This window comes from Plectropomus leopardus, chromosome 15 (genome assembly GCF_026936395.1).
Source record: "Plectropomus leopardus strain MGB_pleo_1.0 chromosome 15, ASM2693639v1, whole genome shotgun sequence".
NCBI classification, from domain to species: Eukaryota; Metazoa; Chordata; class Actinopteri; order Perciformes; family Serranidae; genus Plectropomus; species Plectropomus leopardus.
The window spans coordinates 25,607,018-25,623,588 of NC_142190.1; the positions used below are offsets into that span (position 1 = coordinate 25,607,018).

General features: G+C 40.7%; 1 protein-coding gene and 1 long non-coding RNA gene across 2 annotated transcripts in view; one reads left to right on the forward strand and one right to left on the reverse strand.

Moving 5' to 3' along the window:
- Positions 1 to 806: 806 nt before the first annotated feature.
- The window catches only part of ubash3ba (ubiquitin associated and SH3 domain containing Ba), a 28,772-nt gene continuing 13,007 nt past the window's right edge, over positions 807 to 16,571 (reverse strand). Inside the window, exons 2-14 of the mRNA XM_042499165.2 lie at positions 9,465 to 9,518; positions 9,036 to 9,222; positions 8,748 to 8,946; positions 7,628 to 7,797; positions 7,227 to 7,435; positions 5,912 to 6,056; positions 5,600 to 5,720; positions 4,654 to 4,776; positions 4,408 to 4,500; positions 3,756 to 3,900; positions 3,556 to 3,662; positions 2,047 to 2,156; positions 807 to 1,950 (exon numbers count right to left, since the gene is read on the reverse strand). Coding sequence (XP_042355099.1) covers positions 1,813 to 1,950; positions 2,047 to 2,156; positions 3,556 to 3,662; positions 3,756 to 3,900; positions 4,408 to 4,500; positions 4,654 to 4,776; positions 5,600 to 5,720; positions 5,912 to 6,056; positions 7,227 to 7,435; positions 7,628 to 7,797; positions 8,748 to 8,946; positions 9,036 to 9,222; positions 9,465 to 9,518 — 1,801 coding nt within the window. The 3' untranslated portion in view covers positions 807 to 1,812. The remainder of the gene's footprint in view (positions 1,951 to 2,046; positions 2,157 to 3,555; positions 3,663 to 3,755; positions 3,901 to 4,407; positions 4,501 to 4,653; positions 4,777 to 5,599; positions 5,721 to 5,911; positions 6,057 to 7,226; positions 7,436 to 7,627; positions 7,798 to 8,747; positions 8,947 to 9,035; positions 9,223 to 9,464; positions 9,519 to 16,571) is intronic.
- On the forward strand, positions 13,465 to 16,199 carry LOC148187332 (uncharacterized). The gene is made up of 3 exons (XR_015778964.1): positions 13,465 to 13,572; positions 14,340 to 14,433; positions 15,406 to 16,199. It is a non-coding gene; the product is annotated as an uncharacterized LOC148187332 (long non-coding RNA).

Sequence of the window (16,571 nt, forward strand, 5' to 3'; positions counted from 1 at the left end):
GGCGCAGTTTTTATAAGCATTCTCGTTATTCCTCGAAACATTTCAAGCTTAAAGTAGCAGCAAGGGTTTCTTCTTGAAGAGACAGGTCCTTTCCCAAATTATCCGCAAACTGCCAGACTTAGTTTAGCAATGTCGAAAACCCTGAATTTCTGTACTGAAAGTAAGACCGTCGAAAATAAAGCCGGGATTGTGAAATATATCATTAGCAACATTAAAATTTAAACTCTGAACTCTTTAACTTAGTTATTTAATTTTTATATTCCGAGCTTCTTGTAATAATAGACCAAGCAGAGGTGTGTGGCAGAAAAAGCACAGGTGTGTTTCATACCATTAATGATGGCTGCATTCCATTTAGTGCAGGAGCTGCTACTGTGCGCGCTGGTTCACTATTCAGTTATCAAGTGGGACACCAAATGGAAGTGACCCATTTAGATTTTTCTTTCTTTTCACTTACACCTCAGCTTTTCCAGCAATTACAAGTCAAAATGTTTTGCTTTCCATTTGTCCCCAATTCTTTTAAAATCTGTTATGCATGTGAGAAATACTGCAACTGCTGCTCAGTAAACAGTTATAGTAATTAAAACATATTTGGTAGGCATGTTTTCAGCATCAACAGGACATTGACACTGCTGACAGACAGTGTTAAAAGTGTTAACTGTGCATAATAGTGTCTGCTACCATGTTCATTTTCTTTAAGCAAGAGAAGCAGCTGCACTGCTGCTTGTGTAAGACAGAACCAAAAATCAACAGCGGTGGTTACTGAAGTAAAGAAATTATGTTTTTACACAACATTTGACACAGGCTGATACGTATAGGCCCTCATTACTCCACAACCTTGGTTTATTCATTCAGTATCAATAGATTCTCTGAGTTATACAACAGATAACTGGTATAGGCAGGAAGCACTTAAAACATCTGACAAAACCAAAACAGTGTAATGTGTTTGAAAAGCAGTGTGGTTATCAGGCTTACAAAGAATGTCAGGGTCATGATAAACAAGTTTTAGTCAATGCACCCAAAAGCAATCTGTATTTCATTATGTTCGTTTTCTGAAGTCGTATTGACTTGGTCGCTCCTGTGGTGGTAATTAAAACAGTATTACAGGAAGGATAAAGGAATCATGTGGGCACATAAATGTTAACTTAGAATTATATAATGATATGACATTTACAGGAATAAAACAGGTATCATAAACTACCCACCTCAGCACCCGAAACTATGAAGATCAGTTCTCCCCTGTCTGATTGTCAACATTTCTTTTGTGCTTTTTCGCAGGAGGGTCGTTGGCTACAAGTTAAATAATAATTTCGGACACATGGAAAAATATTTCTGTGGTACGAGTCTCTCTCATCTAATTCTTGTCACAGTGTGTGAGAAGGCAGCAAAGTCATCACCGCCCCGCCTGAGGAGGAGCCACAGACGCAATGACACCTTCTCGTGGCATGAAACCTGATTCACCAGCAAATCATTCATCAAGAAATATCCACATTTCTCGTAGCACCTCCACATTTTGGGCAAAGGAGTGGAACGTTGACGGAAACGCAGCAAACTGCCGCCCAATCTGTAGCTCACGTTTGCTGTGATCTCCACACAAACTGCATTTTCTCATTCCTGAGCAGTGCAACTAAATACATTTGCTATGAATGCATTTTTTTTTTTTTTTGCATGATGTCTTTGATGGAAGCCAGACGTGTTTGTTTTGTTCTTTTTTTTGGTAAATTGGGCTGGATTCATAACAGAGTGGATTAAAAATAAATATTTTTGTCAGCAGTTCAGGGCTGCCAAAAGATAGAGAGCCAAACAGCATATCCTTCAGTCTTGCATTAGCATTTCCCTCCAGTTGAAACTGTGATTGGGTCCATGTGTCAGAGGCAGGATGGGTGGGTCGACCAGCTGCCACACCCCGGTCTCTCCCAGTTCTTCACAAGCGCAAAAACCCAAGTAAGGGATCTGCACCAAGAGAAGACATGTGCATGTTATCAAAGACACATAGATGAGGAGAGGACAGGAATGAAAGAGGCGTTATGACCAGAGCAGCAAACTGACCTTTCGCACAACTTGGACAAAGTCCTTGGAGTTTTGGGGGCTGAGGCCTTGTATCTGGCGAGTGCAGGCCTCCAGGGAGGACGCATGGGCCACAATCAGGACCGTGTTTCCTGTGTGAAGGAGGTAGAAATAACCACATTTCACAGACACTATTAGCTTTCCATACTGTTCATGGGCACTCTAGTTGATATGCAGCTTGAAATGTTCAGGTTTTCTGACTCGTCCTTTTTATATGGAGACTGGGACAACATCCAAATTAAACAGTGTGTTTCAGAAGGCCCGCAGGCTAAAAACAAAGTGCGATGTATGGTATGGTATGCAAAGAAGAAGCTTGTTTCAGGCATTGTTTAGTTTTGATTTCATTGGCTCAAGCTCAGTATGCAGTGGCCACCAGAGATTAAATTTAGAAGGAAAACATACGATGGCATTAAAATGTAATCATCGTGAAAGGAAACTGGGCATTGTAGCCAGTGAACGTTGCCAGCATTTGGTGCTTAGCAAAGTTGGGAATAAGTTTGAAACTATGGGCTCAGTTGTTCAAAAAATGTAATTTGGATCAGAATGATCTGGATTTAAAAATGTTTGGCTATTCAAGATCAGCTAATCAATTTTACTTTTGTGAAGGTTTTTCAAAGCAACATTGGACTGGATCACCCTGATCCAAATACTAACTCTTCAGGGTTAACAAATCAGCATAACCAGTGCTCTAAATGAGACAACAAATCACACTGGAAGCTACTTGTTATGTAGAGAACAACAGGTTGACTGTTCATTGGGGGGTCACTTTAAGTAAACAGCACGGGGAATTCAACTGTTAGAAACTACTTTTGGCTGTGTCGTTGTAATTGATATAAAGTGATACATAAAAGTAAGAATTTAAGTAATCATTTTAAAGAGGAGACACAACGATGATTGAGCCTATGGCCATTTGATGAAAGGCCTTGCATTTGCAGAATTACGAATTGGGTGCGGTGACCGCTTATAACCAAGATGCCACCGTAGAGGATGAGAAGAGAGATCTTTGAGATTGTAACTATTAATGATTTTTGCATGATATTGACAGCTATTTGGGTGATCATTTTATGGGGAAAAAATCCTTTGTTTTATTTTTTGTATGTCACTGTACTGACAGGCTTGATAATTGATCTACTGTCTACGTTATCTACGTTATTACTGCAACTGTTAAACAAATCAAGTACTAAATTAAGTAAACTTAAGTAACTAAATTAATTACATTTTTAACGGTTTTATTACATTTTGTTACTGAAATCCACTTTTAGGATAATCCTGATTTTTAAGGTACCGCAATCCTGCGAAACTGTTTTGAACAAAAAACTGTGATGTTTTAATTCAGATCAGAACCAAGACTGGATTATGTGATCTCAACTGATTTCAGAAACCTTGATTTCTTTTGAAAAACCTATTGTTAATACCTGATCCGATCCAAAATCCGATCAGATTACTTCTTAACAATTTGGCCTTGAATGTGTGTTTAAAAGTCCACTTTACCCAGGTTTTTGCCCTCTGCCAGGATCTCTCTGGTTACTTGGAAGCTCCTGCTGATGTACGTGTCATAGCTCTCTGACACCGCCAACTTGCTTATGGGAATATGAGGTCTAGAAACAAAAGGACAGATCAAAAAGATTATTGTAAATTGCATAACCACATATAAAAGCGCATAGGTACTACACAGTGGCGTGGCTATGTACCTGTATGTTGTGTCCACGCTCAGGTTAGCAGCAGCCAGCTCAGCTGGGGGGATCCAGACGGGTAAACATGTGCCTGAAACCCACTTGGTCCATTCAAACAATCCAGGCTCCACGCGGATTTTTGTCTTTCCCTCCTGCTGGAGACCTGACACAGTGAGAAAAACAAAGAGAAACTGTCTCACAGGAAGATATCTCTACATCTGGTCTATCTATAGATACATCTTTATGTAAAGTGTAAGACTTGGTGCAAAAAGAATAACAAGAGTGTTGGTCAGAAAAAAAAAGAAAACATTTCTAGAAAGAAACATTAATTAGGTGTTTTGCTGTGTTCAAGGAAAGCAAGCGATGGGGAAAAGAAGTTAGACCTCCTGTTAAAACCTTTTTCTTTTCCTATCCGTTTTGTTTCCTAATGATGTCTCCAGGGCACCACGGAGGTTTTGTTGCAATTCATTAAAGCTTTATATAACCAGACAAATCCCACTGAGATCCGAGCCAAACTGAAGGTTTCAGATCCAAAACTCACATCAAAAATCCAACAATATCATGCAGCAGTAACTTTTTGAAATGTATGCACAACACGCCAGTTGAAGAACCTGAATAGATGCTGTGCAACTTGTCTGTGACTGTGGTCAGAGTTTTGATGAGCTCCTACCCTGCAGGATGTGCTGAGCAGTCTGGACGCAGCGAAGAGAAGGAGAGCAGTAAACAAAGTCTATTGTTGTGTGGCTTTCCAGCAGGGCTTCACCTGAAATGCACCAAAATGCAGTGTGATTTAAGGCATTTTTATTGTAAAATAAAGACAATTTCCATAGTATTTAACAATCCTTACAGAGCCTAATTCCTTTAGTAATCTGCAGTAACTTTTCATCAAAATAATCTGTACACAAAATGTACTGACCGACAAGCCGAGCCTGAGTGGAGCCAAACACAGTAATTGGACAATCTTTATCGTAGTCCCGGTGACCGCCGCTTCTAGCTGGCAGGCTGGATGGCATGTTGAGATTAGAGCGAATGTATCGGCCTACAAAAAACACAAATGAGAATCTTACAGAAGAAGAGAGTAATAAACTCATAAGTGTCATTCTGTATAAAAATGTGCCACTGAATAAGTTTGTAATTTATAAATTGCTGGAAGATGTTTTTTTTTTTATAAACCATGCAGCAGAAAGATGCAAATACTTTTGAAATTAATGCTACATAACCAGAGCAAACAGTGAAAATGGGCTGTGGCATTTGCTTTTGCTCATGGGGTTAAAAAAAAAACAACAACTACAAATTACAGTTAAACAATTGGTTTCTGAAAACATTTTTGGCAAGAAATAGGCAACATAGTAACAGGATCTCGGTTTATATTTTATCAGCACTGCCTAGTTTTACCATTTGATCTTGGTTTTCTCAGACTCCATTTTAACAATTCAGGAAACAATGTGCCGCCCACTTCCTGTTCATATATTCTGGTATTACAGCCAAACAGTGCACTAAAATACTTTCTGAAAACATTTTATTTGGAAATTAAGCAGTGTGCTGACAGAATGCTGGTTCAAATTTGATCAGCACTGTCTAGTTTTACAGTTTGATTGGAGTTTGGTCTGAGTTTTATAAAAAGAGACACGTGTCTCTCTCACTCTCTTGATCCGCTTCAATACTCTTTTTATCTGGGGTGGCAGTCACACAAAAATACAGAAATACAATCTGTAGTTCGAGCAGCTGAGAGATCTGGACACTAGTAAGATGTACAAAGGTCAATTACACACACTTCCAACAATGTTATGATAAAAAATCTTGTTGAAAATTGACAGTATCCCTGGCAGTAAGTATCCCTTAAATCGTCCCTGCATGCTCACCTTTGGAGTCAAAGCACTGAGTGATCCAGTGTTTCCCAAATACCACATCCATCCTCTCCCCGTGGCGACACACAAACAGTCTCATCTTGGACAAAGAGGACTGATTGGTTGGCCTTGACACCTGAGAAAAAGACTCAGTTTAAATTTTGAGGTATTAAAGATTTGCGCAGCATTAAAGCTTGAGTTCCTGCTGAAGAGTGTACACTCTTTGCCATTAACACAGTCAGTGAGGTTCATGATGTTCTTTCACTTTAACCAACAATACATGTGCTTTTCTGCAAGCCAATGTCATGTAATACAGGAGCTCTATACCTGCATCGGAGGACAGAGACCAGTGAGGCCAGGAGAATCCATGAGACTGTCAAGCAGACTGTCATTCAGCTGTCCATCAAACAATAACCCAGCCATGGTGCTGCCAGAGTTCGACGGAGAGGCACAGGTGAGCATAGAGTGAGACCTGAGAACCAGAAAAACAATGAGAACTCAGTTTATTAACATAGCACTTGAAATAAAAAAGCAAATGAGATGACTTTTTTTTTTATAGGCAGACGCTGAAGTTGTGCCTTGGTTCCCTCGTCAAAAAGCCTATAGGATTTTTCCATTAGCTCTGTGGCAAACAAACTTTTATGATAATTACACATTTCGTTGAGCAAAATTATCTTCACAAAAACACCACTTTTATGATTTTTGAAGCTAAAATGGAATCAACAGAAGAAAAAAGCAAATGTTGGGCTATAAACAAATTGTTCTATGATTGCATAACTTAACGTCACCAACACAAAAAGGGTGTAAAACCATGGTAAGCGTGATGACGTTCTGTAGTCTTATTATGCCACTTGTTAGCAACCACTGTTTTTGGACATGTATAAGCTTCAAAATTCTTAAGTGGGGTATTACTGACATATTTTATGTTGTAAAACTTATGTTAATCCCGGACCTTATTTCAGGCATCTATCCAAAAACCCATTAAAAAAGCTTAACTTTCAGAAGAAAACTGGAAGAGTAGAAATGCTAACTCATTTCTGCATTTTAGGACTCACTCCTGCAGCACTTTATAGACATACAGTGTACAACACACAAAATATCACCATAGAGAAACAGAAATAAGCAAAAGTAAAACACATTTAAAAGTCAAGAAGAAAAAAAGTGTTTTAGGTGTCTTGAAAGCAAGAATAGAGTAAGAAGAATGAATGGAAGGAGGAAGGGAGGGAACATAACCTGTTCAAGTAACATAGTAATGTGGGCGAAGAAACCAAGTCGAAGGGTTAGTCAAGAAACAGCCCAGAAGATGACTCATTGTCTTTTCTTTTTCTTTAATCTCTCCCGACAGCTTAGAAACATCCTCTTCTTTGTGTGCATTTGTGCTTAAACTGCACAAAACGCACATTGAAGGGATTTGTGGATTGTCAGGTTGAGATAACACCCACTGATGTCTTTGTGAAGTGGGTGCAAAAAGGGACTGGGTGGCTTTGAGGGGCAATCAGTGATAATCTGCTGCTTCTGTTATTGTACTGTATGCGCATTTTATTGGTCTAATCCCGGTCCCACGACCTCCCACTGCGGCTCCCTTATGTGTCATGGATTTTTTAAATGAAAGAAACAGCCACTGTTGTGCTTGCTGCATTACCCATGGACGACCCAGGTGTCAGACTCATCAGCGCGGTTGACGTAGTTCTCAGGCAGCAGGCCCGACAGCCCCGTGCCCAGCGAGGTGCCGTACACCCAGCCCTCACTGGCACTGCTCTGCTCCACCGGAGACATGAAGATGAAGTCTCCCGGCACCAACTCAAGCTCATCGTCGTTCTGAGGCACATACGGGTACATGACTTGCAGTGTCTACAGGAGGGGAGATGGTTAACAGTCATTAAACAGAGGGTTTGTGGAATAAACATGCAGAACTTGCATCTATTGTTTTAGTGGTAATTACAATTACAGTGAATTTCTTTAACTCTATGCCCTTAATGTCAGAAAAATCTAACTGAACAGAAATGTTAAGAAGTATTCTTTTCCAAAGGAAGTAAAACAAACCTCATGATTAGCGAACCGAATGTCCCGGGAAAAGAGCACAGCCAACCAGTCACACCCTGAAGACACGTCCACCGTTTTGGCCAACTTCTCTAAAATTGGAAGGTGACTGGCTTGGAAGTGGTACGCCAAAGTGACGTGAAGTTGTTTCTTATGAGGCTCAACATGAACATCTGGACAAAGGAGGAGGAGAAGTGTGTACAGCAAATGGATATATACATATTCTTTTGACAGTGATGTTGTGTTTTTAATTTGATGTTGGTTCCACCCTGAAATCAAAAATACATATTTTTCCTCTTACCTGTAGCACTATCTATAAAACTAGATTGTTTTTATGTGAGTTGCCAAGTGATGTCTGTTTTTTCTCCAATATCATGGAAACGGATGGCACTCAGCTTATGGTGCTCAAAATGCCAAAAATATATATTATGAAAATCAACAGCAACGTCTCTTACAAGAAATCATGACCAGTTTCTCAAGAAAATACACAGACCTTGTTGTGAGCAGTTATATGTAGGAACTATTTTCTTTCTACTGAACCACAGGAGGTGCATCTGCTCATGGACGAGAGGCTCGTGCTCGTGACAGCACAAGATGTAAACATTAAAGGTGTCCTTCACGGCTGAGCTGTAACGTTAGCAAGCTCAGTGGTGCTATGTGAGCTAACAGTAGATCCATGCTTCCTTCTGCTCGGTGATACGATTGGCGGGTGTAGTCTCATAGAAAGAAAATAGTTTCTGCATAAACCTGCTCACAACAAGGTTTGTGGATTACCTTGAGTAACTGGTCATGATTTCTGGAAAGAGACATTGCTGCTGAGTTTCTCAAATGTAATTTCTTTTTCTTTTTTTTGGGGGGGGGGGGCTTTAAGCACTACAAGCAAAGTGCCATCTAGTTCCATTATATTAGCAAGAAGGCAGACATCTCTATGGCCAACATCTCCAACACTCTGCAACTCACACAAAAACAATCTCGACTGATAGATAGCACGATAGGTAAGAGGTCAAATATGTCAATTTGAGTTTGGGGTGAACTGTTCCTTTAACCCTGTACATTCTGTCTACAAGATCGTATTTGTGTTCACTGTGATTTCCTTCAAAAAGAGACACAATGGGTCTCAAACCTGCTTTAGCTGCTGCTTCAGTCGCAAAATCCGAAGCGAAACTCTTCAGCACATCTGCCATCTGCTCCTCCACAAAGAGGCCAATAAAGGTTGAGGAGGTATAGAGCTCCAGCGGTAGAGGCATCGGTATCCGACCCTTCCACTTGGCCACAGTGGTCTGGAGAGCATCAGTCAGAGCCTCCACCTTCCCGTCAGCACACTGGAACGACAAAAAAGGAAGTCATCAAGATGTGCAATGGCTAGAAACCAGCAATGTGCTGAGCAGCCAGAATATTGATAAAAACTGACCATGAAGAATTGGCAGAGGGTGATGTGGGGGAAGATGTTGTGTGCCTTGTTCTTGCCACAGGAGAGGCGAGACTGCTGCCAGAAGTGCGAGAGCTGCTGGAGCAGCGGTCCACTGGGTCGCAGGTATAACACATATTCTCTGGGCAGAGGGTCATCCAAGAACGGGTCATCCACGTGAGAGAAGAGCCTGGAGTGACAGACAAAAAGACACAGAGTGATGAGGGGGGAGTTGGTGATAAGAAGACGAGAGGACTACTGATGTCCAGCAGAGGGCAGTACTGTTGTAATAGCACAGTGACACATCAATACAATGCTTAAGGGTTAGGACAGTAGGTGCTACGTTTACCATTACTAGAGTTTTGTTTGCATTCCAGTTGTGCATTAAGAACTGTGGGAGAACATGTTAGTAAAAGTGCATGTTGCTCTCACCAGTCACAAGCCGCCTGCACGTTTTTCCCTCCTGTCGAAACCAGAGCTTTCAGGCTGCAAAGAGAAAGAGAAATGGAGATCAAAGCACAGTCAGAAAATCAATAGTTTCTCTTCCGGACCGTGTTTATTAGGAGGAGATTGCTGCGCTTCCACGTGATGATGAACAAAGAACAAACATCCCAAGAGAGCCGTAAACAGTAATTCAGAGCAGGAGTTCATTATTCAGACCAGAGGACCATGAAACAGCATTGATGCTGATTTGAAACATATTCTTTGCTATGAAAATATCAAAACATCTGCTTCTGTCATCAACAAAGTGTTCAGCTCAGTAGATGCAAAGCCCTGTATTCAGAGCACACTGGGTTCAAACTCAATCTGAACATGATACTGTTACAAGTGATTCAGTCAGTGATTAAATAGCGAGCACTGTGTTACAGAGAGAGAGTTTCTGACAGCAAATCAGCTCACAGTCTTGTTAATTCATTTCTGAGACAGCTAAATGTCACAATATTAAGACCCCCTATGTTTGGCAGTTGGAAAAATATAATTAATGCCTTGTGCTGTGGTGTAATGAAACATGAAAAAGAAAACCAGAATTCACGCTACGCGGTTGTATACCTATACCAACCAGTCGATTTGCAGTTTACGTGCATGTCTGTTCAGACTCATATGTAGCAATAACAGTAGACAAGGCTTCAAATATAGATTTTTCTGTAAGGGAGCTATTCTAAAACATAGACGTTTCACACATTTTTAATGCGGCAGCACAGAAGATCTATACAATCAGCACACTTTCAAGGCTGGCACCCAAGATTAGTGTCACCAATTCAGTATCTGACCAAATGTCTCCCCTTCTGTTCCTAAAGTATGACATTAAAGAATTGCCAGAAAAGTGTTTTTGCAAAACATGATGATATCAGAGTGAAGTTGACCTTTGACCTTTTGGATATAAAAATCTCATCACTTCTTTATAAAATCTTATTAGAAAATATGTGTGAAATTATGTCAGTGACCTTTGACCACCAAAATCTGATCAGTTCTTTCTTGAGTCCAAGTAGATGTTTGTACCAAAGTTGAAGAAATTCCCAAGGGCCTTCTTGGGATAAAGTGTTCACGAAAATGAGACACAGCAACCATGACCTTTGCCACCAAATTCATATCATTGTTGGGTCAAAGTGGACATTTGTGCCAAATTTGAAGAAATTCTCTCTAGTATCATGTTCATGAGAACTGGACAGACTTAAGGTCACAGCAAGGCCGTAGCCATGGAGTCAACATTTGGGGGGGGCATCTGTGGCTTAGATTTTTCACTATTCAGATCAGCAGTTCAATCCCTTGCTCCTCTAGTCTGCTTGACAAAGTATCCTTGGGCTGGATACTGGTTTCTGCCGATTATTGCTCCATTGGTGTGTTGTGTACGAATGTTAAACTAATAAGCAGGTCACACCTTGTATTTTAGCTTTGGTCACCAATGTATGAATGTGTGTCTGATGGTGGGCGTTTGTGCCAAATTTGACGAAATTCCCTCAAGGCTTTCTTGAGATATCGCATTTACAAATACGGGATGGACGGACAAACCAAAAACGTAATGCCAGTCCCCTGAATGGAGTCATAGAAAGGCAGTGTCCATGTCCTTTGACATGGTTTATCTGTGTCATTTCATGGACTACAACTTCTTAACACGTTTCTGAAAGAAAAGAGAGCTGATTGCTTGATTACTCTTGAGTGCTCAAAATCTAATTAGTGTCTTTTTATAAAACCTCAGAAGGGATTCACTGATTCCAGCAGCTTTCTTTGGCTTTGAGGAGACTAACAGAGTATCTCGACGTGACCGTATTTCTGAAGGTTCACAGTAACACCATCTGTGCCCACACTTTGAGTCAATCAACACATCAGTGGCATATTTTATCCGTCACACTGAACTCTAACAGCCTTGTCTGCAAGAATTTGGTACACATTAGCAAAATCCTTCCACTTAATATTCCTAAATTAGTGTACACATGATGACGCAAGAGTTGGCGGCAACTGAAGATATATGTGCATGTAAACCTGTTTTTGAGGTGTCTGTTTAGTGGTTTTAAAACTTCTCTAAGCAAAGTCCATATAATTGAAAAACTCTGTGTACCACAGTGGCCAGTTGCCAAAGATTCATCTTTGGAAAAGAACTGGATCCCTGACATGCAACTAAAGCAAATAATGTCGAGCACCACAAGCCAAGTACCATCGAGTTCTGTTATACTGGAGAGAAGGCAGACATCTCTACAGCTGATACCTCCAGCACTGTCCAACTCACACCCAGACAATCTAGACTGACAAACAGCACGACAGGTAAGATCAAAAATATCTATTTCTGATTTTGGAGTAAACTGTCCCTTTAAGAAATAGGCAATGCATTTTTAATAACCTGACATTGTTGTCACTGCAATAAACCTTTAAGACTCAACTACAAGCCATGAAATCCCATCTCCTCTTCAGTTTCTTTGCGCATCATCTGAAACAAAACCTCTGAAATGATGCTGTGCTTTCTCTGAAGAGTAACTGCCTACCCCAAAGAAGACAGCCCTGCTTATTACTGGCCATTTTCATAAAAAGAAAACCACTGATATTAAAGTAAAATTGGCAAGCAGGAAGTGTTGTTATCTGAGCCATCACAGAGTTTTGACATCACAGCATGATGTAGACGTGTTGCAGCATCCCTTTGTGGTTCATTGTGCCACGCTAGCGTTCAAACTCAGTGAGCTATTTTTAAATTTGTCCCACTGAGAGGGTCCTAGATACGGCAAAGTCCCTGAACCCTGGGGCAATGTGCCCTGACAGAGCACAGCGTGCAGCATGGGAAAGCCATGGCTACAGCGACGTAGCAGATGGCTCACACGGATCCACTACAACATGCACACGCATTTATGCAGGGCCATGCTGAATCAAATACAAAGACAAAGAAGCACAGACAACACTTGAATTAAAGTATTCTGTTGGTTTACTTTATCAAGCCAACAACCGTTCAATGACAATTACAATACATTACCTAATTGATCACTTTTTATCCCTACAGTCACTACTGCATGTAGAAGGATTAAGACAGAGACATTTGCTGGCTATAGTCGTCTTATTCAGAGATTCCACCTGGTGCTGTGTGGAGGAGGAAAAAAGGGGATTTTCTCTCAGAAAGCATGATGGGATTACAAGCAGATGTGACTGAGACGTCACAAAATCCGATCCAGGCTAGAACATTGGATTGCTTGCTTCTTATCTTTGTGGTATTCTACCAGAGTGAACCCTTGAGACGTAAAATAAAAGAAAAGGTCGTTGCACACAGAGAGGATATAAGGTTTACTTGAATTGCTTTAATCCGTTTTTTAAGGCCGCTGAAATGACTAGAAACCCGTTTCCAGTCATAAATGATAATACAGTATCAAGCAAGAGATACAGCATGGTGTTGCTTGCCATTTTTACGGATTGATGTGGGACATTTTTCTCTGCAGGAGCAAGGCTAAATAACACCAGTGTTTAAAATAAAAGATCTCTCAGTGTTTATTCAAACTGTAGCAGGAGGCTGAAGTTTAAGCTTATAAATGGCTTATACAGGAGGTGTGTTGGAACACATTTTGGGAGTAGAGTAAAAATTGAAAAGTAAAAAAAAAAATACTAGTTGAATGCTAAAATTATTATTCCAATTTGTATTTTATTTCATTTTTATTTTTGCATTGGCTGATGTTAACTAATCCCTTCCTGCTGTGGTCTACCAATATTTGAAAAAGAAATATTTTGTCGCAATGGTTTTTCTTTAATATCATTTCCTAGGAAGGTTTGATGTCAAAAAAAATCATCCATTGATTTACAGATGTCTCTTTTGCCAAAAGAGTCTATGGGAAAAAGTCTTTGTGGGCTACAGGGCATTACGTAACAAACACAATTCCACTGTTTGGCAACTACAAAAAATTGGCTTCAAAGCCCAGCACACTCCCTGGGGGCCTGGCATAGACTTTAAAAATACCTAGACAGCAGACCAAAGATGGCACCTATCCATTCCAGTGGAGTTTCTCTCATTTGCCATTACAATACACGTTCAAGGTACTGTCAGGGGCTGCAGTGCTGTGGATCACGATAGGTGAGGCAGATGTGAGGTCACATCACACGGACAACTGCAACAAACAACTTAAGTCAACATTGTTTAAACTTTTATGTTTTAGCAGAATAATTACAGTAATACTAAAATACTAAAATATAGGAGTAAACTAAAAAAAACATCATGTTCGGTAACACTACTACTGTGTTGGCTTAAGCCATCGGTGTCTGTAGCCTCAGCCAGGTAGATAACAGCCAGCTGCCACTGCTGCCCACATTTAACTGTGAATTGTTTTTTTTTCTGGGGGGGGTTGGGGTTTTTTTTTTAGACTGTCTTGTGTTTTCAGTGTGTCTCTGCACCTTCATGCTTGTTGGCTGGCCTTTGTCATCTTTGCGGCGGGTAACAACAACACTTTGCAATGCAATTTCCACTGGTGTAATTTTTTGAATTTAATAACAATGTCAGAGCCACCCTCACTAGGGGATGTAAGACATTGTAAAGCTGATGATAAATCCTTAGATTTGGCTGTTGGTAGTAAAGAGACAATGTGATTCCTAAAAAATGCAATCCCCTGTCCCATATTTTTACAACAAACATTTCTCAATGTCCTATTTTATTTTATTCAACTTTTTCATTTTCCTTTATTAATTCAGTTTCTCAATTTAATTTGAATATTACCTGATTCTCCTTGTATTTCAGGCAGTCATGTCAGTTGTATGATGAACTGATCTAGATGGTCCGTTTGAACTTTTACATGTCGTGAATCAAGTTAATTTTCAAAAAGATATCTTTCTTGTTAACCTATACAGAAAATCCAGACAGCAGGCAGACAGGTGGCCTGGCTCAGGCTGAGGTGACAAACGGAAAGGAAGTCGCAGCACACCACGAAACACACTTTTAAAGGTGAGATATATAGTCTTGCTCTTTCAAAAGTACCACAGGCACCGTCTTGCTTGCACATTGTCTGAAAATCAGAAGTCGTTTCCAATGCAGCGTCAGTGGCCCCTCCACCATTTATTCAGCCTCTTTCATGCACGTAGCCTACAAAAAAACTGTCCAGCCTTTCTGTATTAAAGGTACAATAGTGGAATGGGGGGACACAGTTGTCTTCACTTCCAGCCAGCAATGGAAGTAGCAACAGCACTGAAACGAGGTCTATACAGTTGGCAGAACAGGATTATGGACATAACAGGCTTGACATGTGTGACGGGTGTTATGAGTGGGAATGATGTTACGTTTTGACGGCGCGTTGTGCGTCCACTGCAGGAGTTTTAAAAGGTAGCTGATAGCAGTTAGCAGCTAGCTCAAAGAAGAACAGTGGCCATAAATGTCCACAAATTACGGAAACGCCAAAGAACCAGATGAGCAAATTACTGTTATTGCCATTGTTATTGTTTAGAAATCACTGCTGACGCAAATGTCACACTGGAGGCTGATGCTGATGCGTTAAAAGTCATGCCTATCATGCTTCTTTTGCTTCCGTGATGCTGGCATGCTGTCTAAAATCACACATTGGAACAGCATGATCACCATAGTTTAATTCTGTTTAAAAGTGCAAAGGCGCTGTAAAGAGAGGACTTAGAGGCGGTTATATAGCACAATCTCGGTGTAAAAAGGACTTGTGTCTGACACTGTAGGCAGAAGTAGACCCTATCTGTTTTGGGCCCTTGGTATTTAGTTTCTCTGTTCTCCCAAATTCAATGCCCCTGTCCTGCTGGTCATTATGCGACCTTGCATGTATACCTTCCAACAACTGACCTTGCATGTATACCTTCCAACAACTGCAAGCAAAGTGTTGTCTTTTTCACACTTAATTTAAAGAATAATGTGTTTGGATGATATGGTGCCAGTGCTGTTTTGTTTCCATGTCTCTAGGAAAAAAGAAAAACCAAAAAAACCCCCCCCAAAAAAACGGGACACCGACACCGACATCTGTGACACCCTCAGGGAGCAGCGCTGGGCAGAGTTAGCAGAGACGGCAGCATTTCACAGGCGCTGTCTCTGTCTTATTGGCCAGCTGGTCGATGTTTTGGCCGGGAAGACAGCACCTCCTCCTACACTTCAGTCCTTTCTACAGCATCTGTTGTTTGACCCTTTAATGTGTTTTGAACATAAAACTTTATCAGAGTTTTGCTGAACTGAATATTCATGTTTCAACTTTCTTTCTTATCTTTTCCAGCACACTTGAAACAGTCATGGGCAAACTGTCCTCAATAACTGCAGCGAACCCGGAGGCCTCTTCTCTGCTCTTAGCGAGAACTGAGCAAGTTATTTATAAACTGCATTTCCTGTTCACAGCTAGATGAAGATAAAAAAGATTAGAGAGTGCCAGGGAGAGAAGTCACTCTGGATTTGGTATGGCTTCAAAACAGCAGTACTGTTTGCATAACAGTGACCATTATTTGATGAGCACTTTTACTTCATTTGCGCATGTACCACTGCTGCAGGCGATATTGGAAACAGTCTTTCTTTTTTTTTCATCCACATATGGCAAGTGTTTTCAGTTCCTGTTTCCACATTTAACCCAACTACAGATTAAATGTTCTGGCTGCCTGATGCGTGTTTGAACAGCGGCGTTTCTGGTTTTTCATATATGTAAACATTCTCTGAACTGTTTATTACAGCTGACCTTTTTGCTAAACTTGGATATCTTCCAGGCTGCAGGAGAAAGTCACCACTTTATATCTGCACACTTCTCAAAGTATGTCATGAGTGTGAGCACTTTAGATCCCTGTAAACATTGCGGGTGAAGTTATTGCGACTAAATAAATATCATGCCTTTGGCTGCATATTAGCCAAAGAGGAAGAAGGAAATCATAAATTTAAGCCAAAAGTTACAAGCATCTAGAATGGGCGTTAACAAAACCATGTCACCTTGCCTCCGACACACACACACAGCCACATACTCCCAGGGGACCCTCCCTGACTCAGCTCTGAGGGCGAATCAACATTTCCTGTTTACAAGCCGCCGGCGAACACTCATCACTGACCACTTATCGCTCCAACAGCGCTGAGAGCACTGCTACTGCCCAACACCAGAC